This window comes from Cetorhinus maximus, chromosome 13 (assembly GCF_964194155.1).
Source record: "Cetorhinus maximus chromosome 13, sCetMax3.hap1.1, whole genome shotgun sequence".
Lineage (NCBI taxonomy): Eukaryota > Metazoa > Chordata > Chondrichthyes > Lamniformes > Cetorhinidae > Cetorhinus > Cetorhinus maximus.
Genome location: NC_135891.1, coordinates 63,665,702 through 63,690,186, shown reverse-complemented (window position 1 = coordinate 63,690,186; position 24,485 = coordinate 63,665,702). Strand labels below are relative to the sequence as shown.

The 24,485-nt window shown below is 43.3% G+C and overlaps 1 protein-coding gene across 1 annotated transcript in view; it reads left to right on the top strand.

Moving 5' to 3' along the window:
• The first annotated feature begins 9,520 nt into the window (after positions 1–9,520).
• The window catches only part of gnas (GNAS complex locus), a 357,713-nt gene continuing 342,748 nt past the window's right edge, over positions 9,521–24,485 (top strand). Inside the window, exon 1 of the mRNA XM_078555457.1 lies at positions 9,521–10,107. Coding sequence (XP_078411583.1) covers positions 9,828–10,107 — 280 coding nt within the window. The 5' untranslated portion in view covers positions 9,521–9,827. The remainder of the gene's footprint in view (positions 10,108–24,485) is intronic.

Here is a 24,485-nt window from a genome sequence, read left to right as displayed (position 1 = left end):
TTTCTGCTGTCGGTGAATCTACTCTTATATCCTGGTCACCCAATTTTTCTTCAAAACCTCATGCCACTAGCCTGGCTTTAGCTTTATAAGTTCCATTAGGAAATAACTTTTCCGTGCATATCCATCTATGAGACAGAGCTGATTATCCCCTATCTGGCATCTCTGTGTATACCCCAAATTCTTTCCAACTACGTAGTTCTTGCTGTTTGGCATCCTTTATTAATTTATTGTCTAATTTGTTTGAAGTTATTAAGACTTCTCAATCACATGGGCTTCTGCTCCTTGTAGCATTACCAGTCTGTGCCATATACCTTGACCTTATTAAGCTATGTCCTCTATCCTGCTTTCTATCCCACTCTGGACTGTTACAGCTTGATCTCTCCCCTATTTATAGATGTTCTTTCAACCGTTTGTGATCTCTTCCTAGAAGCATGTTCACTCCTAGACCTACTGTCAGAACTGACACTACATTTCTGTGCCTTCCATTTTTGTACTTATTGTTCTCAATCCATATATGGGCCTAACCTCCTGTCCTTTATCTCGTATATTTAACCAGTTTCTATATTTTCCCTACTCTACCTACAATCGTCACATCCCGCCACTGACAGGCCCCTTCTGGCAAGTATGTAACCTTAGTGCCAGCTTTTGGCACCTGTCCTCTGGGACAAATCGCCTCATCCCATTCGTCCAAATTACTGTGTCCACCTTCAGACACCCTGTCAACTTCAGCTACCTGGTCCTCACAATCATGCAACATAAGGGTATGAGAAGTACATCGTTCCTCATCCCTTCCCACAACCCTTTCCGGACCCACAAATTTGTAATCCGTGCCAACTAACCTCGATGATTGTACCTGATTAGCCTGGTTCCCATACTGTAAAATGACTGTTTTACCATCTTTACCTAGAACCTTTCCTGGGCCTTTCCACTTGTTAAGTCCTTCTCTTTTATTGTGAACCATGTCTCCCTGATTAAAAATAGTTTCCGATGGTCGGACATTGTGTCTTAGAACTTGCCGAATTCTTTCTGAAACTTTGGCTTTAAGGAACGCTCTTCTACCTGCGTATAGTGCATTTAAATGCTCAGAAAAGATAGAGCTAATCATAGTAACCTCCAAGCTGGGGGATGATCACTCAGGACTGGAGGAATTTTCTGGGTTTCTACCAAAAACCAACTGATATGGACTGTAGCCCCCAACCATCTGCAGTGAATTCTTGGCATGGACAGCCCAGGCTAGAGCTGATGTTAAATTACAGCTTGGTCTATCTGCCAATATTTTGCGAAGCATCTCATCACCGCGTGATTCCTTTCACACACTCCGTTACTAAAAGAGCTTTCTGTTGCTGTATTTATAACTATTATATTCATGTTTTCACACATATTCCGGAACTCACCATTAGCAAATTCCCCCCCATTATCAGTGAGGAATTTTGCTATTGGTCCCAATCCGGTCCCTATCCACTTTTCTATTACCTGATCCAAAATTATTTTCTTTATTGTGTATGATTGTCGACTGGCTAAACCTTGTGGCCAAATCTACAAAATGTAAAATAAAAATGTTCTTTTTATCCCACACCTTTAAATCCATCGCCACAACTTCATTGAAATCCTTCGCTAAGGGTGACTCAGTATAGGCCGCAACGGTGTCATTCTGTATTTCTTACATATATCACATCGCTTATCTCCTCTATAAGTTTAATGTGCTCTCCATCCCTTAGCAAAATTTTTAATCTTTGTGAAGAAGGGTGGGCAAACTGCTGATGCAATTTTAACACAATTTGCTTTTTGTCTTCTAAATTCCTATCGCCCAATGCTAATAACACTTCTTTAATCTCCTTCGCAGAAAAGTTAGGTTTCATCAAAGGAATACAATAGTGTCCAGATTGAATAAATTGCAAATCCACGTGTTTTCCAAATACAATAGCCTTGTCGTTCTCCTTGCCCAGCTTCGTTTGCACTTTCTTCATCGATGGCCTGCTCAACAGTAATGGTATTTTGTTAGACACTATGTCCGGACTAGTGAAATGATTGACTCCAGCTATCTTACAGGGAATCACTACCCTTTCTAAAAGATTTTAGGGTATTATCATCTCCAAATCTAAAGCTGGTGGAAATCCCAAATTCCTTAAACTTATTCCGATCATTTAAGGAGTCCGGATAGCATTTTAACCAGTCTATTCCACAGACTGTAGACGTGCACCCGCTATCTAGCACCGCATAGTTGAAGGACTCTGCAACCAAGACATTCATCACCAGGCTGAAACTTCTTGCAACTAATACACTGCCCTCTCTTTGGTCAATATCTCCATTTTCTTCTTCTGAGTCTTTTGTCTCATGTTTAATTTCAAACACCTTATTATATCATTTAGGACAGTTTATTGCATGATGGTATTTTGAATCACATCTAAAACATCAATTGACCACACCCTAGGCATTTCTGGGGTTCATCCTTTTATTGTAATTCTCCAAATTTTTTCTCCTGCCATGATTGTCAAAGGTGTTTCCGTCCTCATTGTTTCTAGTTATAAGTCGCCTTTCGTACTGACGCCTGCATCCTGTTTCTAGACGATCTCGCCATCCCGTTAACATTGTATCCTCCGTTTTTTTGTCTTACCGCCGAATGACTCATTTGCACCATGAATGCACCAGAAACAAATGTTTTCTGAGGAATTTTTTTAGAGCTTCTGACATCTGTTCTAGCAGTGTGTGTCTTTCTGAAAATTTAACTCCCATCAAAACTAGAAATCTATCTATATTTGATACTCTGGCGCAGTCTCGTAACTTAAATGCAGCACTGGTTGGGGAATTTCTAGACAGAACTTTTGCAATCTTGCATATAGTCTATTGAATTCCATTATGTAATCTTCTATGGAACTAGCCTCCAACTTTCTAAATTTGTCAAAATCTGACCACACTTCATAAGCACTTAATAAGTCATCCTTCTGATAGATCTTATCCATAAAATCTAATAACGTTTCCAAACCATCATCCGTGTTCAAATGCTCAGGCTCCAACTCCGAAAATACTATGCATCTTATTTTGCTTTTGTATGGTAGTGAAAATGCCAAGGCCATTCCTTGTTTTTTCTTCGACAAGGACGTAACCAGTGTCCACATAGTTACTTCATTCTTCCATTGCTCATAGGGTTCACTCTCAGAAAACATTGGTGGGTAATCATACCCCGAAACTCTACACTTTGATTCAGCCATTCTCCAAAGTTAATCCAAACCGGTCTTCTCAAAGTTAATTCCAAATAGAGTCTTTTGCCTGAAGAAGGCTTAGTTTCCAATCTTTTACTTACAAGCAAGAACCAGCTGATAAAGTTACAATACCTGCTTGAAATAAAGATAAAGACTAAGACTGACTTCTTCCAACAGAGTTTTGTTTTCGATCCATAAAATTCTATAGAGAACTTGCCTCATCCGTTTCCTCTTTTATACATTCAAACTCTTTCGAGTTATCAACAGTCACAGATTGCAACTCTTTCAAGTACAATCACAGTTCTTGGTTTTCCGGGAGTGGGACATGAACCCACAACCCTCTGATTCAAAGGCGAGGGTGCTATGAACTGAGCCACAGCTGACACCTCAAAAATTCTTTCGAGTTATCAACAGTCACAGATTGCAACTCTTTCGAGTACAATCACAGTTCTTAGTTTCCGGGAGTGGGACATGAACCCACAACCCTCTGATTCAAAGGCGAGGGTGCTATGAACTGAGCCACGTTCAAATGAGTACTTAGCTAGTTAGCTGATAATTACCAATTGAACTCCTTGTGAGTTAACTGTTTCCTTCTCCAACAAATGAGACTATCAGGATTTTAGAAGATAAACTAGGTGGACTGCAATAGTTTTTCTTCTAGCAATTCCTATTGTCCTACATCTGAAATTTATTAATTACTTATGGATTTTTAGAAAAAAAGCTAAAAAAAAACTAATAATGAGGGATTGTTAAAGAGATGTGACAACAACAGAGGAGGAATCAGTCAAATCCAGGATTTAAAGAAGTAAGCAGAAGGAGAGCCAATGGAAAGGAATCACATTGAAGTGTTGTGTTCACTCCTGAGCTCTACACTGCAGGAGGGATGTTGAGGCAGTAGAAGGCATGATGCAGGTTAAATGGATGCTGCCTGGTATGAGGAAATACGAATATCCAAAAAGACTTGAAAAATTGGATTTGTTTTCATTATAACAAATGAGGTCCCTGGTGTCTAAAATTATCAACTGATGTGTCAGAATAGGTAGAAGTAGACTGTTCCAAATGCTTAAGAGCTATCTAATGACAAGATATAAGTATAAAATTAAATATAAGAAATTTAGGACAGACAGCAGGAGGGACTTTTTTATGCCAGGTGTTTTGAGTCTGTGGAATGCAGTGATTAAACAGAGGCAATGTGAATGTTTAAGAATAGGTTAGATAGTGAAGATGAGAAGATGAAGGATCTTCAACTCCAATGAAGATTCTCACAGCTGTATCATTCACTGCTGCATTGAAGGCGAAGAAAGTATTAAAGATCTGAGATTCTAACAAATCTAGATGACAAGGAGAAAACCGACAAAATTCCTGTACACATTGCAAGTAATAAAGAGATGATTTCCCAATGACATTTCGGAAAGGACGTACTCTTTCTGTTGGCGGTAGTAATATTGCTACACTTTTCTCTGTGTGAGGCTGCTCCACTGTGGGCAATGGGAAGAATTTTTGAGGATAAGGAAACATCATATTATACAATGGGATGAATCTCCAAGACAATGTGAAGACGAATTTCCTGTACAGGATTCTGACACTGTAAAAGCTCTGAAGATTCTGCCTTGTCTTCTGAGCTGAAGAACAGCTCTAATGTGAAGAATATTTTCAGCTGAGACTGAAGTGTGGGTGTCAATTTACTTTCACCCATGGAAAAAGGCACTACCAACTTTCTGACAGTGTGATCCTCTAAGGACCCTAGAATGGAATTAAGCATGTTGTTTTCCATAGACAACTCTTCATGGTTAACCAGAGATACACAAGGAATTGCATTGGTAGGTTCAGTGGGATAAAGATCTGAATGCTGCTCTGCCATAGTAAACACAGCTGACTCCTCAAAAAAAACAACAAAGGCTTCATCTGGCTCAGCAGTAGGTTGGAATGCTGAATCAACCTCAAGGACCTCATCCTTCAACAGATCACTCGGTTCTACAACGACCTCTTCCTCATTACCTTCTTCAGGAAAGAGCCAACCCAGGTCCAAAAGGTCTTCTTGCTGATGGCCAATGTCTGCTGCAGTGCCTTCTGTATCCGCCGCCTCTGGCTGAGCTTTGTAAAGAACTGAGAGATCCACAATCTCTCTCCTGGGAGTCTAGCACACTGCTGATGTCACTATTATTACATCATGGCCTACATCACACATTATCATGGTTATTCTATTAACCTATTACACTACACAAACCACTGTTTAACTCCAACGTCCCATTCTAAAGCCCTTGAACATGTCGTTGCCTCCCAAATCCGTGTTCATCCCAGAACTCCTGAATCCTTCCGATCAGGTTTTTTCCCCTGTTAAACTACTGAAATAGCTCTTATTAAAGTCACAAATGACTGTCCCTCTCACCCTACCTGCGGTCTTGACATGTCCGATCACAGCTACCCCCTCCAGTACCTCCCTACTAGGGGTGGGATTGCAATTATCTAGTTCCATTCTCATGTATCCGCTAGCCAGAGAATCACCTGCAATGGGTTCTCTTCCAGCTCTCACACCTTAACTCTTGGTGTCCCCCAAGAACCTCCCTTTGGGCCTCCCCTATTTCTCATCTGCATGCTGTCCATAGCGACCTCATCCAAAAGCACAGTGTCAGTTTCCACATGTATGTTGATGACACCCAGATCTACCTCACCACCACCTCTCCCGATCCCTACACGGTGTTTATTTTGTCACACTGCTTATCTAACATCCAGTACTGAATGAGCAGGGCATTTCTCCAGCTAAATATTGGGAAGGCTAAAGCCATTGTCTTCGCTCCCTACTACAAGATCTGTTTGCTAGCCATCAACTCCATCCCTCGCTATGTAATCTGTCTGATGCTGAACCAGACTGTTTGCAACATTAGTTTTGTAATTGACCCTGAAATTAGGTTCTAACCACATATCCATGCCATCCCTAAAACTACCTCTTTCTAGCACTGTAACATCACCTGATTCCAACCCGCCTCAGCTCAAACTGCTGCTGGAACCCTCATTCATGCCTGTGTCACCTTTAGAGTTGACAATTTGAGTGCCCCCACCCCCCACCCCGCCGACCCCAGGTCAACCTTCCATCTTCCACCCTCAGTAAACTTAAGGTCATCCAAAACTCTCCTGCCCTCATCCTAACTCGCATGAAATTCCAGTCACCCATCATCCCTATTTTCACTGACCTACATTGATTCCCAGTTTGGCAATGCCTTGATTTAAAAATTCTCATCCTGTTTACAAATCCCTCCATGGCCTCTCCCCTCCCTATCCTTGTAATTCCCTGCAGTTCCACAACCCTCTAAGATATCTGCACTTATCCAATTCTAGCATCTTGAGCAGCCCTGATTTTAATCACTCCATCATTAGCAATCAAGTCTTTGGCTGCCTGGGCCCTAAGTTCTGGAATTCCCTCCGTAAATCTCCGAGCCTCTCTATCTCTCTGTCCTGTTTGAAGACACTCTTTGAAACCTCCTATTTTGACCAAGCTTTTAATCATCTGACTTAACATCGCCTTATATGGCTTGGTGTCAATTTTTGTTTGATAATGCTGCTGTAAAGCGCCTCGGGGCATTTTACTTTGTCAAAGGCATTATATAAATACAAGTTGTTGTGGTAAACAAAGTTATAAGTGTCACAATGATAGAATTAACCTTATTCATTAAATACTTTTGCTCAGAGCTGAGCCTTTGTGAGTTGAAGCTGGAATGTGCAATCTGAACATGTGCCTAATGTGCAGGGCACCTGATTTCCTAGGCTGCATCAGTTGTGATCAGTCAGCTCCACTGATAGGCTTTAACTGGAAGTGGGAGAAGCCCAGGCCAAGTGGCCCAGCTCCCAGCAGGTTTCCTTGCTCAGTCTGCTGGCAGGCAGGGGAGAGTCCTTCCATTTCCAGTCCCTGTCTTACTTGGGGGGGGGGGGGGGGGGGGGGGCGGCACCCTCCTCCCCCTCCTCCCCCTCCTCCCCCTCCTCCTCCTCCCCCTCCGGGTTGGCACCCAGCAAGACCCCCAACCATTCAGCACTGCACACCTTAAGTGCTCTGACGTGAGGCCTCCTGACCCTGAGGGGCTGAAATCCCACCTGCAGTCTAAATAACCATTAAATGGCTGTGGGGCAGCTGGCATTCCTGTTGGGGGGAGGGGAGGGGGAGGGGAGGGGGAGGGTGGGTTGGTGTGGGGTTGTGGGGAATCCTACTGTGTGACATCCTTACATGAAAATACCTAGCATAGCACCACCTACAGGACTAACAGGTACTGTAGGAATTTAAAAGTTTTCATTTAAACACCCCATTCAATGTACTTAAAATGAACATAATATAGACTGATAGACAGAGACTAATGAATCTCCCCATATCAGTCAGATAATTCACTGTTTTAAAGTACTGTAATGGATTGTTATATGTTTTTGTTTTTTAAGTCCAGTTGTAGCCCACAAGGTTCAATTTGGGTCAATTAGGTTTTACAGAGGACTTTGGAGACAGATTTGAGGTAGAGTTTCTAGTTCGGATGTAATTAGGAAATTGCAGCAAAATGCGCTTGAAATTGCACCAGATACCTTCCACTTCAAGTCTCTGGTAATCATAAATGTATAATCTTCTATGATACAGTGTAATCAGGCAGTATAATTGTTTCTTTTCTTTCTTTAAAAGGTATTCCTTGATGTGTTTAAAAGAAATAATTTGATGTAGTTCTGTCAATACAGCTGAAAATGGGTTTATTACCAAAATAAACATTTCCACCCGCCTGTGAGTAACTGATTTAAAATGACTGATAATGCCTACAAACAAACTATACTGAATGAACCATCTAATAGTTTCATTGGTGTATACTTCTTGGTAAATTAAATATTTTTGATGTGAAAAATCTTTAATATCTGCCTACAAGAGCCCGTGTGCCTAAGATAATGAGCACAATATGAGGGACAAAAACAAAAATAGCTGGAAAAACTCAGCAGGTCTGACAGCATCTGCGGAGAGGAACACAGTTAACATTTTGAATCCATCTGACCCATCATCAGAACTCAGAGTTTTTCCAGCTATTTTTGTTTTTGTTTCAAATTTCCAGCATCTGCAGTATTTTGCTTTTACAATATGAGGGAGCCTACTTGAGCCAATCTCACAATTTCAACCTGGAGGTATTCCCAGTCTGGTATGCAAGACCTGATTCAGGTGAACTGAATTTTGGACTGGAGGAAAAATGTGGTAAGCACCAGTAGGTGGTTTGGGCATAAGTCCTGTGCGTTTTAAATGTTTTGGATCGTTTGTACTGGTTTGGCCGGTTCTGTCTAAATTGTGCTGGAATGCACCTACAAGGTGTCAGCTCTAGCTCAGTTTGGTACTGCTCTTGGTTGTAGGTTCAAGTCCTACTCTGAAGCCTCAGCACAAAAGTCACAGGCAACACTCCACTGCAGTACTGAGGGAGTGCTGCACTATCAGAGATGCTGTCTTTTGGATGTGATGTTAAACTGAGGCCCCATCTACCTTCTCAGGTGGATGTAAAAGATCGCAGAGCATTGTTGTGAACAAGAGCAGGAGAGTTCTCCCCGGTGCCCTGGCTAATATATTTATCCCTCAATCAACATCACGAAAACAGAATAAAAACAGAACTACCTGGAAAAACTCAGCAGGTCTGGCAGCATCGGTGGAGAAGAAAAGAGTCGACGTTTCGAGTCTTCACGACCCTTCAACAGAACAGAATATCTGGTCATAGTTACATTGCTGTTTGACTACCGCATTTCCTACATTACAGCAATGATTGAACTTCAAAACGCGTTATACAAAAGCTCTATATAAATACAAGTCTTTTTTCATTTTCAAAACTAGTGGTAACAAGCGGAAACTTCACCCCATGCTATTCAGTTTCAAGTTAGAGCTGAAGCCTCCTGCATTTGAAGTTTGTTTTGGGTCTTGAACAAATTTTTAAATTTGTCAACATCTCCCCAGAGTGTGGTATCCGTATACGTTATAACTTCTTAATATTAAAAAAAAATTACAATGAGTGTCTTTTCATTATCGCGAACCATGCAGTAAAAGAATTAACTCAAGCGTCATTTAAACCAACACGATTGTGATTTGGCAGGTGTTTCAGAAAGACCATTGGGATGTGCACAGTGTAACTAAACTCTCCTTGAGCTGGGAGAGAAAAGTTGAGGTGGAGAAGGAGAGGTTTAAACGTGGGAAGCCACAATGAGAACGAGAGCCCTCCTACCTAGCTCGGTGCTCCAGTCATTTACGGTAATGTGTGTGTGTGTGTTTTAAAAAAAGGGTTCATTTCCTGATCACGTGGCACTGAGGGAACTGTTATCTTGTTTTATAAAAAAAATCGCCAAAGGAGGAGGGGGGAAAGTGTGTGTGTGTGTGTAGAGGAATCAAGGCCAGGAATCTGGGCCATTCCTTTGGTGTAGGGAAGGCGAGAGAGAGGGAAGAAAGGAAGGAGAGAGGAAAGGGAAGGAGAGAGGGAGCTGGGCTTCTCCTCCTCCTCCTTCTCTCTGGGCTGCGATGGTGACAGGCTCTTGCTGAAGCTGAAGTTGTCCCTTTTGCCTTCTTTCCATCGCTGGGAGGCGCCGACCGCTGCCTCGCCTTGCCGAGTGATTGTACCCAGCACTCGGTCACACTCTTTCAGCATGGGGACGTGTTACAGTCTGAGATCGCGGCTCATCGGTCCCCACACCGCCTCCAGCATCGCTTACTCAGGGGGCCGGCCGGCCAATGCCGCCGCCAATGCCGGCGGAGGGGAAGGGGAAGCCGGGCAACAGGAGCATCCGGACGGGCAACTGAGAGAGCGGCTCCGGGCCGAGGAGAAAGCCCGCCTCAAAGCCGACAAGAAACGGAGCCGGAGCATCGACAAGAGCCTGAAGGCGGAGAAACGCGAGTACAAACAGACACACCGGCTGCTGCTGCTCGGTGAGTCTCCCTCGGCTCCATCATGCTCATCTCTCCCCCTGCATGGCAATTTGTTCTTTCATGATTTCCACTGCACCTCAAACCCTCCTAAATAATCACCAGGTTGTAACTTCATTCCTCCTGGTCTTGTTTTTTTCTTTTGGCCAACTCCAAGGGCTGTCACAGATCTTCTAACCAGTTAAGGGGCCAAGACAAAAAGTTGGGATGAATTGCTTTAAACTGGCACTGTCATGGCCTTGAAAAAGCTGGTGACTGACTTAAGGAGCCAACCCTGTGAACACGAGTACTTGAAAAGTTTACATTTTAACAAGTTCTTATTTTAAATTAGGGTTACAGTCTCTTGGATGACAGAAGTCGATCATTGTGAGAACAGACTTTTTTTTGATAAGGGTGGATAGTTGGGAGAAAGGGACTGTGGTGTAATGTGTTTAAATCCATGGATCGACTGTCACACATGGGTGATATAAAGTCACAACTCTCCTGGCCAACCACCCATCTTCCACCCTCTTATAAACCTTAAGTCATCCAAAACTGTGTCTCTTGTGCCCTGATTCGCACCAAGTCCCACTCACCCAACACCTATGTGTTCCTTGGCCTAGATTGGCTCCTGGTTCAGCAACATTTCATTCTCATTGTCATGTTCAAATTGCTCCATGGCCTCACCCTCCTCTAAACTTGTAACTTCCTCCAGTCCAGCGACCCTCTGTGAGTGTTGCGTTCCTGCAGATCTGGGCCCTCGTCCATACCTCACTTACTTCACCTCACCATTGGTGGCCATGCCTTCAGCTGTCTAGGCCTCAGAATTCCTTCCGGATTTCCTTCCCTGAACCTTTTGGCCCTCCTTAAAATCAGCCTCTTTGATCGCCTGTCCTAATGTTGACTCCTTTGGCTCAGTGCTGATTATTGTCTGATTACCCTTCGGTGAAGCGCATTGAGATGTTTTACTACCTTGAAGGTGGTTTGTAAATGTAATCTGTTGTGTTGTGTCATGTCCCCATCATGTGCAAAAGTTGTCAAATCAACCAGGTCCACCTTTCTGCTACTTCTAATTCCTCTGGTGCCTTTGTGTTGTCAGATTTTGTTCGACATTCCCATCCTGGGTGAGTTGCAAATTCCTCCAGCTAAATGTTGTAAAAATTGAAGCTAACACCTTCTTCCCCCACCATGAAGCTCATCCTCTTGACCTTTGACTATGTTCCCCCTCCTCAGGTGCCATCTTGGGCTGAACCAGATTGTTTCAAACTGCTGTTCAACCTAGAGCTTAGCATGTGGTCCCATATTATCACCATCACAAAGAGTGCCTGTTTCCACCCCTGTAGTATTATCCCCCTCTGCCCCTACCTCAGACCATCTGTGGCTAAAACCCACATCTCCATGGCTTTGCCACCTCCTGGTTGGTCTCCCAATGTTCTGTAAAATGAAATTCACTCAACACTGTGCTTGTATTCTATACTACACCAGATCTCCCAGTGGGCCAATGTCTCAAATTTAAAATTCTCATCCTCGTGTTTAAACCCTGCATGCCTCCCACTTTCTTCCTCTAACACCTCTTCCCCCCCACCGAAGTGCCCATTCCTGGGACAGTTGTAAAAATCCCTTTCCCCTCCTCCAACCCCCGCTTCATTTTGCGCCACAAGTGGTGGCTGTGCCTACAGCTGTTGAGACCCAATGTTTATGAATTCCCTCCATAAAACTTTCCACCTCTCTTTCTTTGAAACTCTCCTTGAAACCCACTCCTTTTGGATTCTCTGCTTGATGGCCCCTCCATTAGCTTGACAAAATTTACTTTGATTACTCCTCAGTGAAATACCTTGGGATGTTTCGCCATTGAAAAGGTGTTTTATGTAAATGTATTACACAAGAATCTGATTGGTATTCTGCTTATACAACACTGACTAATAATAGTCTAAGGACCATTTCTTTGAGACATAACTATAACAAACAATGCCCCAGTCTTACTTTAAGGGGTGGAATGACAGAGGAATGGGGTAGCTTCTCTTGACAGTTTGCTTTGTTCTATTGATTCTCAGTATCAGGTTGTCGTATGCTAAGAGGCTGCAGTCTTTGTTATTTCTGAATGGTATATTGCACTGTGTGAAGGTTTCTATGAGCTAATATATCAGGTAAGAGCCTGGTGATAGCCCCAGTTCGAATGTTGACCTCTTTCAGGTGCTGGCTGACTTGCTGAGCATGTTCTTGCTTTGTAACCAATATTCCAACATGCCTTTTGTTTTCATTTAACTTTGTTGATGTTTTGATGGTTACATGGTTACATTTTGTAGTTTGGTTGACTTCTCCTTTTTGAAAACTTGAGTATATATCAGAGTGTGGGGAACTGTTGTATCTAAAGGTGTTAACACAAAGCCCTGGTTACACAGCTCATTAACGATGAGGTGGTGAAAATGTCCTCTTCCAAGAGCTGTCATTATCAAGGAAATGCTCGGAGTGATTTTCATAATTGGCAAGAACCACCCTGATAGAAAGCCTATTTAAATGTAAGATGTCATGTTTAAGGCTGTTATGTACCTCAAAGTAATTTCTTTTCTCAGTTTTTTCCTGCCCAGCATGTCATGTTCTGAGAGTACCTTTGCTCCTCCCCAACCTTACCCAAGGGACCAATCTTCATGTGTGGTCTGGACAGTGAAGGGTAAACCTTGACTTTGTGCGATAATTGTAGAACAGTTAATAGTTGACAGCTTATTTTTCATCCTTCTCGATTTACATCTTTCCAAATTTTTAATCACATCAAAGTCAGTGGAAATAAAAATCAGAGGAAATGTTGGATGGGTTGCCAGCTCGTTATCAATAAGTTTTAGAATTGCTGCAAAAATTGAGATTAATCCCTGAGTGTCGGAATGCTAATAGGGCCCAATCCAGCCCTGGCCTGACACATGCACTTAGCAGGAGAAGCACTGGATTGTGATATGGACTGGGAATATCGGCTAATTATTCTTTTTACCCCAATCCCCCTTTACTTCGCGGGGAGCTGAGGCAATTCTAACATATTGTTGCTACCAGGTAACCCAAATGCATGATGCGTCCTTCTCTGTGAGCATTGTATCTACCCCATAGGCCAAAGCCTTTGTTTGAGACAGAGAACATGTGCAAGCAGCCAACATGGTGGCAGCTGGTATGCTGATCTTTGTGTTTCTGAATGCATTCGGAAATATAAAAATGTGTGGTAAATTGCCTGACACCTTTGTGAATGTTGTTCAAGGCCTGTACTTCTAATGAGATATTGGCTGCTCTGGTCTGTGATAATGGTGGAGCCAACCACATCTGTTACTGGTGTACATTACCCAGTTTACTTTACATAATGTATATGGGGCAGAATCCTAGCTGGCTCAGGTTTTGTCCTCTTAATTGAGGATTAGTGAGGCTTTGCAAACAGGATCTTTGTGTTATTATACATATTTTTTAAAATGCAGAATAGATGGTATAGCTTTCAGTGGATTCTGGGTCGGGCCTGCAATTCTGTACAGTTGGAGCTTGAAGTGGGGTCATGGTTCTTTTCTACAAGTAAAGTGACATGCAGCATGATCCTCCACTGAATGACATCCACAGAGGTGTAGCAGAAAGGGTGTCCGCCTAAAGGTGCAGACAAGATAACATCATGGAACCTGAGCAGCACAGAAGGAGCTCATTCGGCCCATTGTGCCTGTGCCAGCTCTTTGAAAGGGTAATCCAATTAGTTCCAGTCTGCTGTTGTTTCCCTAGTGCCCTGCAAAAAAAATGCTGGGATCCTTGGCTTTATGAATAGGAGCATAAGAGGATACAAGCAAGGAAGTTATGCTAAACCTTTATAAATGGCTGGTTAGGCCTCAGCTGGAATATTGTGCCCAGCTTTGGGGACCACACTTCAAAAAGAATGTCACAGCCTTGGGGAGGGTGCAGAGAATAATTAACAGAATGATGTCAGGGATTGAGGATTTCAGTGATACAGGGAAACTAAAGAAACTGGGATTATGCTGCTTATAAGGAGGGAAAAGGTTAAAAGTGAGATTTAAAGAGGTCTTCAAAATGATTAAGGGCTCTTGATATCTTTTGGGTATATCTCCAATTCCCCTTTGAAAGTGATGATTGAATCTGCTTCCACCACGCTCACTGGCAGTTAATTCCAGGTCACAACAGCTCACTGAGTTCATTTTTGCAAAAAAAAATGTTCTCCTTATCTCACCTCTGGTTCTTTTGCCAGTTATTTCAATCTGTGTCCTTTGGTTGCCGACCCACCTGCCAATTGAAACAGTTTTTCTTCATTTATCAAAACCCTTGATCGTTTTGAAGACGTCTTTAAATCTAACTTTTAACCTTCTCCCTCATAAGTTTCCCTGTATCACTGAAATCCTCAATCCCTGACATCGTTCTGTTAATTATTCTCTGCACCCTCCCCAAGGCTGTGACATTCTTTTTGAAGTGTGGTCCCCAGAGCCGGGCACAATATTCCAGCTGAGGCCTAGCCAGCCATTTATAAAGGTTTTGTGTAACTTCCTTGCTTTTATACTCTTATGCTTCTATTCATAAAGCCAAAGATCCCATTATGTTTTTTAACAGCCATGTCAACTTGTCCTGCCATCTTCAAAGATTTGTGTTTATGAACCCCCAGGTCTCTCTGTTTCTCCATCCCCTTCAAAATTGTACCATATTTACTGAATTTTCTTTTTAAAAACCCATTTAATTGTACATGAACAGGCATCAGGGCTGAGATTAGAAACTCAGCAATGATTGGAATCGAGCTGTGTTCTTTCTGATGTGGCGTTTATATGTTGGCAAATAGACAGTACCACTGGATCATCAAAATAGCTTTTAGTGTAGGCAGTGGTCTCACTAAGCAAACCTTGGCAATTGTGGCTTCCTGTAGATTTCAGGCTCCAGATCAGGAAAACGGAGCTTTACATCTCTTACTCTCGGTCTGTCTCTCTTGAGGCTCCTATTGTACCTGTAACAGATTACAATATCTTGGTGTTGGGGTGTGAACTAGATGCCAGACTTTAATGTAGGTAGACATGTTTTTCTTTGTTTCCAAAGCTCAGTAAGAGTTTACAAGAAGTAGTGTTGAGATTTTTGTTAGAAGCGTTGGAAGTGTTAATGTGAGATCTTCCTGAAATGAAGTTAGTGTTCTCAAGTTGACGGTGACATCACAGGTCAGTGTGTTTATCTAATATTATTCCAATGGATTTTCAAAATCTGATGTGATTCAGAAACCTGACCTAATAACCCAGAGAACATGAACATGAGTACTATCATGGTAGTTTGAGAATTTTGAATTCGGTATTTAAAACAAAAAAATCTGGAAATTTAAAAATAAAAAAATTAACTTGGTATTAGTAAAAGTGACCATGAAGCTGTCTGATTATTGAAATAATACAACTAATGTCCTTTTGGGGACAGTAACTTGCTATCTTTGCCCAGTCTGTATTACATGTGACTCAAGTTTGAAATGCATTTTTATTCCCAAAAATATACTTTATTCCTAAAATTTATAAAAGTACCTTATATAATGCCAACATTGAACAATCATGTAAAGTTCAAAACAACAATTTCTTCAAATGCTGTATTGTTACTTACTTTATTTAAAATTACAGTCAATATATACAATTTCATTACGTATCAGATATATAGCCATGGGGTTTTTCCAGTTTCCAGCCCCTCGGTGCACTATGGCTGATGGGCCTTAGACAATGACTTTCCCCTTGAGTTTTTGCAGTAGCTGCCCCAAGCTTTAGTGCATCCTTCAGCACATAGTCCTGGACCTTGGAATGTGCCAGTTTGTAAAACCCGGCTGTGGACAACTTTTTGCACTGGAAAGCCAACAAGTTTCGCGCAGACCAAAGACCATCTTTCATTGAGTTGATGGTCTTCCAGCTGCAATTAATGTTTATCTCGGTGTGCATCCCTGGGAACAACCCATCGGCACAGAGTCCTGCATCACAGAGCTGCTTAGGATGAACCTTGACAACAATGACTGTATCTTTTTTCAGACCTGCTTTGCAAAGGCAAGTTCCAGAAGGAGGTGGACAAAGGTCTCTTCCTGACCACAGACCCCTTTAGGGCAATGTGGGGAGGGGGGTAAGACTCTGCATACAGGAAGGATTTGACAGGGGGGGCACTTCTCACCACCAGCCAAGCTACATCTTGGTGCTTGTTTGAAAGTTCTGGTGATGAGGCATTCTGCCAAATGACTCTGACAGTCTGCTCAGTGAACTATTCGACAGGATCCACCATCTCCTTTTCCCACAGGGCCTCTAGGACGTTACATGCGGACCACTGCCTAATGGACTTGTAATCAAAGATCCTTTTCTGCATAAACGTTTCCACAAGGGATAGATGGTATGGCATAATCCAACTGAACGGAGGGTTCTGTGGCAATGTGGCCAGACTCATCCTTTGCAACACAGGGGACAGGTGACTCCTCAGCATGTGGTGACACTTGGTGTTTGCGTAATGAGGGGCTAGGCACAGCTTGATGCAGCCGCACACAGAGGCGGCCATTAGGACAAGGGCAATGTTGGATACATTTTTTCCCCCTTTATTTAGAGGTTTATACATCATGTCCCTGTGAACACAGTTCATTTTTGATCTCCAGATAAAGCGGAAGGTGGCTCAGGTGACCACTATGGCACAAGACTAGGGTATGGGCCAGACCTGCACCATGTATAGCAATATTGAGAGAGCCTCACACCTGTTGACCAGGTTCCTACCTGAAAGGGAGAGAGAATGTTGCTCTCACAGGTCCAGTTTTTGTTTTACCATGGCTACATGCTCCTTCCAGTTTCCAGCACTTGCCCCAGCTCCCCTGAACCACATCCCAACACCTTAAAGCAGTCTGACCTGACAATGAAAGGGGAAAAGGACCAGTTGGCACAGTTTCCCAAAGAACATGGCTTCGCTCTTTACTTTGGCTCCCGAGGCCCTTTGAGCAGGTTGCGAATGTTCATCGGTCTGTGCATCGACAACGGACCCGTGCAGAACTTGGTGACATCATACATGTACAAGGAGGCTTTGACCTGAGTGTCTCTGCTGCCTTGGATTGTCACCTCTCTTATGACCACATCTTTCCTGATGAACCCAGCAAAATGATTGATATAATACACGAACAAGATAGCGAGGGAGAGGACAGTGCCCTGCCTGACTCCAGACTTGATTCGGTGGGAATCAGAAAGCTTTCCATTGGTTGAAACTACACTGCTGATATTTGTGAAGAGCAGTTGGATCCAGTTGCAGATTTCACCCCCCTAACCCCATTTTGGAGAGCACATCCATCATATAGGTTTGTAATATTCTGTCAAAGGCCTTCTCCTGGTCCTGGCTGACAAGGCAGTGTCCACCACCCCTGTCCTGTACATAGGCAGTAGTATCCCTGAGTAGCATGAGGCTATCAGAAACATTCCTGCCAGGTACAGTGCAGATCTGGTCAGGAATCACCAACTCCAAAGCAGGCATGATTCAATTGGCGATGACCTTGGACAGAGTTTTGTAGTCTACGTTGAGCAGTGAAATGGGTCGCTAACTTCTGATTTCCTCCCTCTCCTCCTTCCGCTTGTAATGAGGGTAATGATGCCTTTTCTCATGGATTCTGACACGCTGCCATCCAGGAACATATTCTCGTGCACCTCCAGCAGGCCTGGGCTGATGTCCCATGGGGTCAAATGTGACTCGGTTGGCAAGCTGTCGCATCCAGGAATTTTACTCATCTCAATAGACCTGACAGCCTTTGTCAGCTTGTCCAGAGTTAGCAGCTTGTCCATACTCTCCCATTACTGTCATCTAAGACCCTCTGTGATAGAGGACAGGAAGGACTGGCAGCCCATACTGTCTGTGGGCTTGACATCATACAGTCCAGCATAAAAGGATTTATTGATCCTTAGTATGTCAGGCTGCAGTGATGTTACCGAACCACCATCTTCTTTCAGGCTGCTGATCACAGAGCTCTCTCTCTGTACCTTTAGGAGCTCTCTATGTGTACCTTAGAAACACAAGCATGTCTTATCCTGCACCACTGAGTGGACTCTGGGCTGAAAGGTGATCATGGAGACCTCCACAGCAAAGAGTGAGGCTTGCTGGCTCTCCATCTTGACAATGATTCCTATTGATTGCAGTCGGAGCAAATTCTGTATGCTTTTCCGGATTTGGGACATTTTGCTCTGTCTCTCTCTCTTACCTTCTGAGCACCTTTGAAGAAGACAAACCTCTTGATGTTCACCTTAATTGTTTCCCACCAGTCCATTAGTGTCTCAGAGGGGTTTCATGGTTCTCAAATCTTTGTAATTCCTTTTGAGCCAACTTAACGATTTCACGCTTAGCTTCCATGTCGCCCTGCCAACCCTCTGGTTTTCTAATAGGTGACAGTCGGCTAGTAGGAGACAGTGGTCAGAGAAGAACACCAGCTTGATGTCAGTGGATCTGACTGTGACTGCTCAGGACACAAAATAGAAGTCTATCCTGGAATGAATGGAGTCATCTGGTCTTGCCCAGATTTATCTGCGCAGCGCTCCATCTGCAGAGTTTCTGAAGACATCGTGCAACTTGGCACCTGTTACCATTCCCATCAGGAGTTCAGATGTGGCGTCCAGTTTACTGTTGGCCCTGGAGTATCGTCCAGCCATATTGATGCAGTTGAAGTCACCGCTCAGGATGTCATTGGTAGCAGCAGTGGAAGCTGCTGAAGGACGACCTGCTGCTTCCTCTTTTAAGCCGCGGTGTACATGTTAATTAACCAGAGCGGAGTGTTTTTGTATATTTATGTTTGCTACGAGGAGGTGCTTGCCCACCATTTCCTTAACTTTGGAGATGGTGAATTTGCCTCCTCTCAGCAGAATACCCAGGCTGGAGGAACGGGAATCGTTTCCCCTTGACCAGATCGATGACCCATGGACACCATCGCAACTATTGCCTGTGGGACCTGAGGTGCAGTATCCATCACTCTTGCGGAAACAGCGGGTCAGCTTTGAACTTGGCAAGGTAATCCAAGGTTGGAACACATTGCATGGTGGACTTAATGCGATGCGTCTTAATGGAAGCATACTTTTTACATTTTAAAGTGACTTACCAGAGCCATTGTCTTTGATAGTTTTGGCCCTTGGGTATACTCCTGCATATGCATAATGTTCGGAAACGGTTTCACTTTTGCTGGGCTGAGAAAGCCAGGCAGGTCCACCTGCTAGCATTGTTCCACCCAGGTGACATCAGAAAGGGGGAGAGGGGGGTCATGCAAACAGTGGGGTTTGGGCTATCCCCTGGTCTTTCTGATCCATTCCTCCTTGAGGAAGTTGCCACTCCCAACTTCCCAGAGCTGGGGCATGTTGCCTTTTTGCTTTTGAGGTTGGGGTGCTGTTTGCTGTGTTTTGGAGCTTGAGTTTCTTCTCTTCCAGCTCTTTAGTGTTTTGCTGCTTCTTCTGCAGGTGCCATCCTTGTCCTCCCTCATCTGAAGAGCAGCTGCCCCTGTCGTCATGTCGGATGGGAGTCATCTTTTGCCACTGGTGGGAGGTGGCTTGGCCCTTTCTTCTTTTTAAACTTGTTCTCCAGCTCAGTTGACCCTCTACTGGCTCCTCCATTGATCCAGAATGCCGAGGAGTGGGAGGCTCAGGGGACAGTGCTGGTGTTTGGAAGTCTGCTGCCTCACCCTTTTCCTCCTCCTTGTCCCTTCCTGTGTCCTCTTTTGTCCCAGTTTTGTTCACTGTAGGGCTTGGTGGGTGGAGGTTTGCAGGTCTCCTTCTTGGTAATTGTGCTCGTTGTTCCGCCTGTATGCCCCTCATGGGTTCTTATTGTCTGTCCATAACAGAAGCAGTGTTTTGGGCAGGTCTTGTGGATGGTGGCCTGCCCCACCACAACAGGTTGCAGTATTTAGTCTGCTAGCAGTCCTTGGTCTGATGGCCATCTGCTTGCAATTCTTACAGATGATGGTGGTGCAGTTAGCCACAATGTGGCAAGATTTGCCGCAAGTGCAACAAACTCTGGGCTGCCCAATGTAGACAAGGTAGCTTCGGCTTCTCCCAATAGCAAAGTTGGAGGGAGGGTGGAGGATTGCTCCCTTGCCTGTCCACCTTCAAACTCACCTTGACCTGCTATTTGCTGGTCCAAATCCCAAATCCAAATCCAGACCTCTGTTCTGTTCCCGACCGTGCAACATATCTGGCGAGGAAGGTAAACACGCACACAACAGCAACATGGGGGGATGTAAAGATGCACATCACGACCTGGGTTCGTTGCAATGGCAGCTTAAATAGCGACTCCACTGTGAGGATTCTCAGCTGTGCCAGGTTTCCTTTTTCCTTCAACGTCTTGAAGAATTTTGTACATGCAACGACATTTTTGAAGATTGAAGTATCCAGTGCTGGGGAAATCCTGGAGGAAGTAGATGTCCGCAGCTTCGAATCCACAGCCTTCCAAAAAGACTCTCATAACGAAGAAGGCTCGGTCAATGGGTGTACTTTGGCAGTGATCCAGAGAATGAAAGAAAAGAATATAATTCTTGATTCAGTTTCTGCATCCTTTAATCAGATTCTGGTTCCCAATTGCAACATGAGTCTACTGATGCACATGGCATCACGCTGAACTGAGTGTTGCAGGAATAGTTGTTATCTGCTAATCACTGCTACAATATTCCATCATTGTGCAACCGGAGATGAGTAGATCCTGGCTTTCTCCTATCACCTGCTTCCTATTTTTAATTACTTTTGTTTAAACTCTTTCGAGTTATCAACAGTCACAGATTGCAACTCTTTCGAGTACAATCACAGTTCTTGGTTTCCGGGAGTGGGACATGAACCCACAACCCTCTGATTCAAAGGCGAGGGTGCTATGAACTGAGCCACAGCTGACACCTCAAATTCTTTCGAGTTATCAACAGTCACAGATTGCAACTCTTTTGAGTACAATCACAGTTCTTCGTTTCCGGGAGTGGGACACGAACCCACAACCCTCTGATTCAAAGGCGAGGGTGCTATGAACTGAGCCACAGCTGACACCAGCAATTAGCAATGATTACAAATCAGAGCAACTATATGGTGTCAGCTGTGGCTCAGTTCATAGCACCCTCGCCTTTGAATCAGAGGGTTGTGGGTTCATGTCCCACTCCCGGAAAACCAAGAACTGTGATTGTACTCAAAAGAAGTTGCAATCTGTGACTGTTGATAACTCAAAAGAGTATATGGTGTCAGCTGTGGCTCAGTTCATAGCACCCTCGCCTTTGAATCAGAGGGTTGTGGGTTCGTGTCCCACTCCCGGAAACCAAGAACTGTGATTGTACTCGAAAGAGTTGCAATCTGTGACTGTTGATAACTCGAAAGAATTTTAAATGTTTCCAGCTGGTATAAAATAAAGAATCTCGACTAATCTTGGTTTCTGTGCTGGAGATAAAGTACCATTATGTCTATCATTGGAGGCAGTGATCTGCAGGTTCTGATGCCGCTTTTCTTTCTATTGGGGAGATTGTTCATGAATTCAGAAATCTCTAATGTGCAGCAAACTGTCTCAAGTATTTGTGTCTGTTAAAGTAAGTAGAGAGAGGAGACATCAATCCAGAATGGATTCCTCCCCAAGTGCACGAGGTATTTGGTAGATCACTGCATTGTACCATAATGTGCCTTGAAATTGCTTCTTGGTATCTTGGTATCATTTTATTAATGTTACACTCACGTTTTATTCTTTTTCTCTCTTCATTGACTCCCTGTGTATCTCATGTCCTTGATGCGTATTAGTATGACCCTTACATTTTACTGGGTGTGGGTTCATATTAACAGAACACTGAATAAATTCTCTGTAGGTTTGTGGCTGTGTATGGAATGGGACTGTCAGTGCATCGAGTTTAACTGGGTGTAGCCTAACAGTAACTGAGTATTGGGTGACAGCTGCAGCTCAGTGGCTCTTGCCTCCCTGAGTCAGTAGGATGTGGGTTCAAGTCCCACACATTCTAGGCTGACACTTCACTTCATTACAATACTAATGGGATGTTGTCTTTCAGAGGTGTGCTGTCTTTCAGATGAAACATTAAACCAAGGTCCTGTTTGCTCTCATGGGTGAACGTAAAAAATCCCATGGCACTACTTCGAAGAAGAGCATTGGATATCCCGGACAATATTTATCCCTGAGCCAACACTACAAAAATCAGATTATTTGGTCATTACCACATTGCTGTTTGTGCGACCATGTTGTGCACACATTGGCTGTTGTGTTTCCTACATTTCAACACTGAAATTACATTGATTGCACTTCAAAAAATAATTAATTGGCTGTAACGTGCTTTGGGACATCCTGAAGTTGTGAAAGATGATATATAAATAAGTCTTTTTTTGCTCTGTAGAAGATGTGAGTTTATGTGGATTAGAGGGGTGTCTATGCATCGTACAGCTCCGATCCTCCTCTATGTTAATGTATTTCGTTATCCCCTCTGAGCTTCTGATTTCAGCTATGCTGTTGGACAATAGATCCTTAGTCATCAATTTTATTCCTACCCCAAGTCACCAGCCTGGACTCTACGCAATTCATAATAGCTGGGTATTCGGTTGGTATTGGAAGAAGAACTGAAGAAAAATCTGAAATGTAAGAAGACCATTAGTGTCTTCAAAGTTCATCCCACTGGCACCTTAATTGTCTATTCACAGAATCCAACTCCTCACAACTCACCACTGGCTCACTTGGCAGATTGTTCATAGAATTATGCAGCACAGAAGGAAGCCATTTAGTTTGTGGCGGCTCTTTGAAAGAGTTGTCCAATTAGTTTTTTGTTTTTTTAGTATTTAAAGTGGTTATTGATATGTGTGTATATATATATGTGTGTGTTTGTGTATATATACAAATGTATTTAAATATCTCCATTAAAAAAAATTGATTAACTCCGGCCTTACTTCCTGGTTTACTTTGTGCATTATCTATTATCAATCAATCATTATTCTATGCCTTCATGGCATCCCCATTACTTGGATTTTCTAATTCTTCCTCCTAACTCTTCTCCATTATATTGGTTGTTCTACTGTCTGGTTTCAAAAGACACCAAATTATGGAGCACCCAGGGATGTTTTGCTACATTATATCAACAACAACTTATACTACACAGTGCCTTAACAAAATAAAACATCCCAAGGCTCTTCAAAGAGCATTATAAAACAAAATATGACACTGAGCCATGTAAGGAAATATTAGATCAGAAGGCTAAAAGCTTGGCCAAAGAGAGAGGTTTTAAGCATTGTCTTAAAGGAGGAAACTGAGATGTAGGGAGGGAATTCCAGAGCTTGTGCCCTGGGAAACTGAAGGCATGGCCTCCAGTGGTGGAGCAATTGAGATTGGTGATGTTCAAAAGGCCAGAATTGGAGAAAGCGGATATCTCCGAGGGTTGTGGGGCTGGAGGAGATTACAGAGATAGAGAGGGGTGAGGCTTTGGAGGGATTTGAAAATAAGGATGAGAAATGTAAAATCAAGGAGTTTATTTGACCAGGTGCCAATGTAAGTCAGTGATCACAGGAGTGATAGATGAATGGGACTTGGTTTGAGTTAAGACATGTGTTGCAGAGTTTTGGATGACCCCAAGTTTATGGAGAGTAGAATGTGAGAGATCAGCCAGGAGTGCATTGGAATAGTCAAGTCTGACGAAGGCATGAATGAGGGTTTCAGCAGCAGATGAGCTGAGATGGAGGCAGAGTTGGACGATGTTACAGAGGAAGATGAAATGCTCAGTGTAAGTCAGTTGTTTGTGTGTGTATATCTTTTACTGGCACAGTGACTGAAATGGGCTAACTCATCATGCACCAAGGTTAAGCCAGCGACCTTCCTAGTTGTAGGGCTCAGCTACTCACTGGATAAACTTGCTGAACCATCAGAGGTATTTTATTTTGAGAATCTTGGCTTAAAATGATGTTGAGCTTTCCATGTGAAAGCAAGGTCACATAGGGCCATGTGGGAGGGGCATACCTCTGCATTTGAAAGTGCAGCTCCTTCATTGTAGCCCATTGTGTTTCACTCAACATAGCAGTCGCAACTGGAGCAGCCTTGTGAAAAATCTTCACTCATTCAGAAGCTCTTGCAGCGGAGGTTGGTCACAGGAATGTGCTTTTTTTGTGCATCTGCAATGCTGATTTCAGCCACAGACACCAAAGGTTTGTGGGACAAAGGACCAAGTGCAGAGGTCAGCAATTGTGCACAAATTCTTGTGTGTTTGCATATTTCTTTTCTTGTCAAGGATCCTGGGTAAAGAACATGAGGCAAATCAGGAAGTAAAGAAAAGAAAAACTTGCATTCACACAGTGCCTTTCACGATTGAATTGTGAGGGATATGTACTGTGTTGTCATGAATTGCTGAGGGAGCAACACATCATAGTGTGTCTTCTGTTGAAAGGTCAGTACTATTGAGTGTAGGATCACCTGTACATTAATTTTGCAGTCTCGTC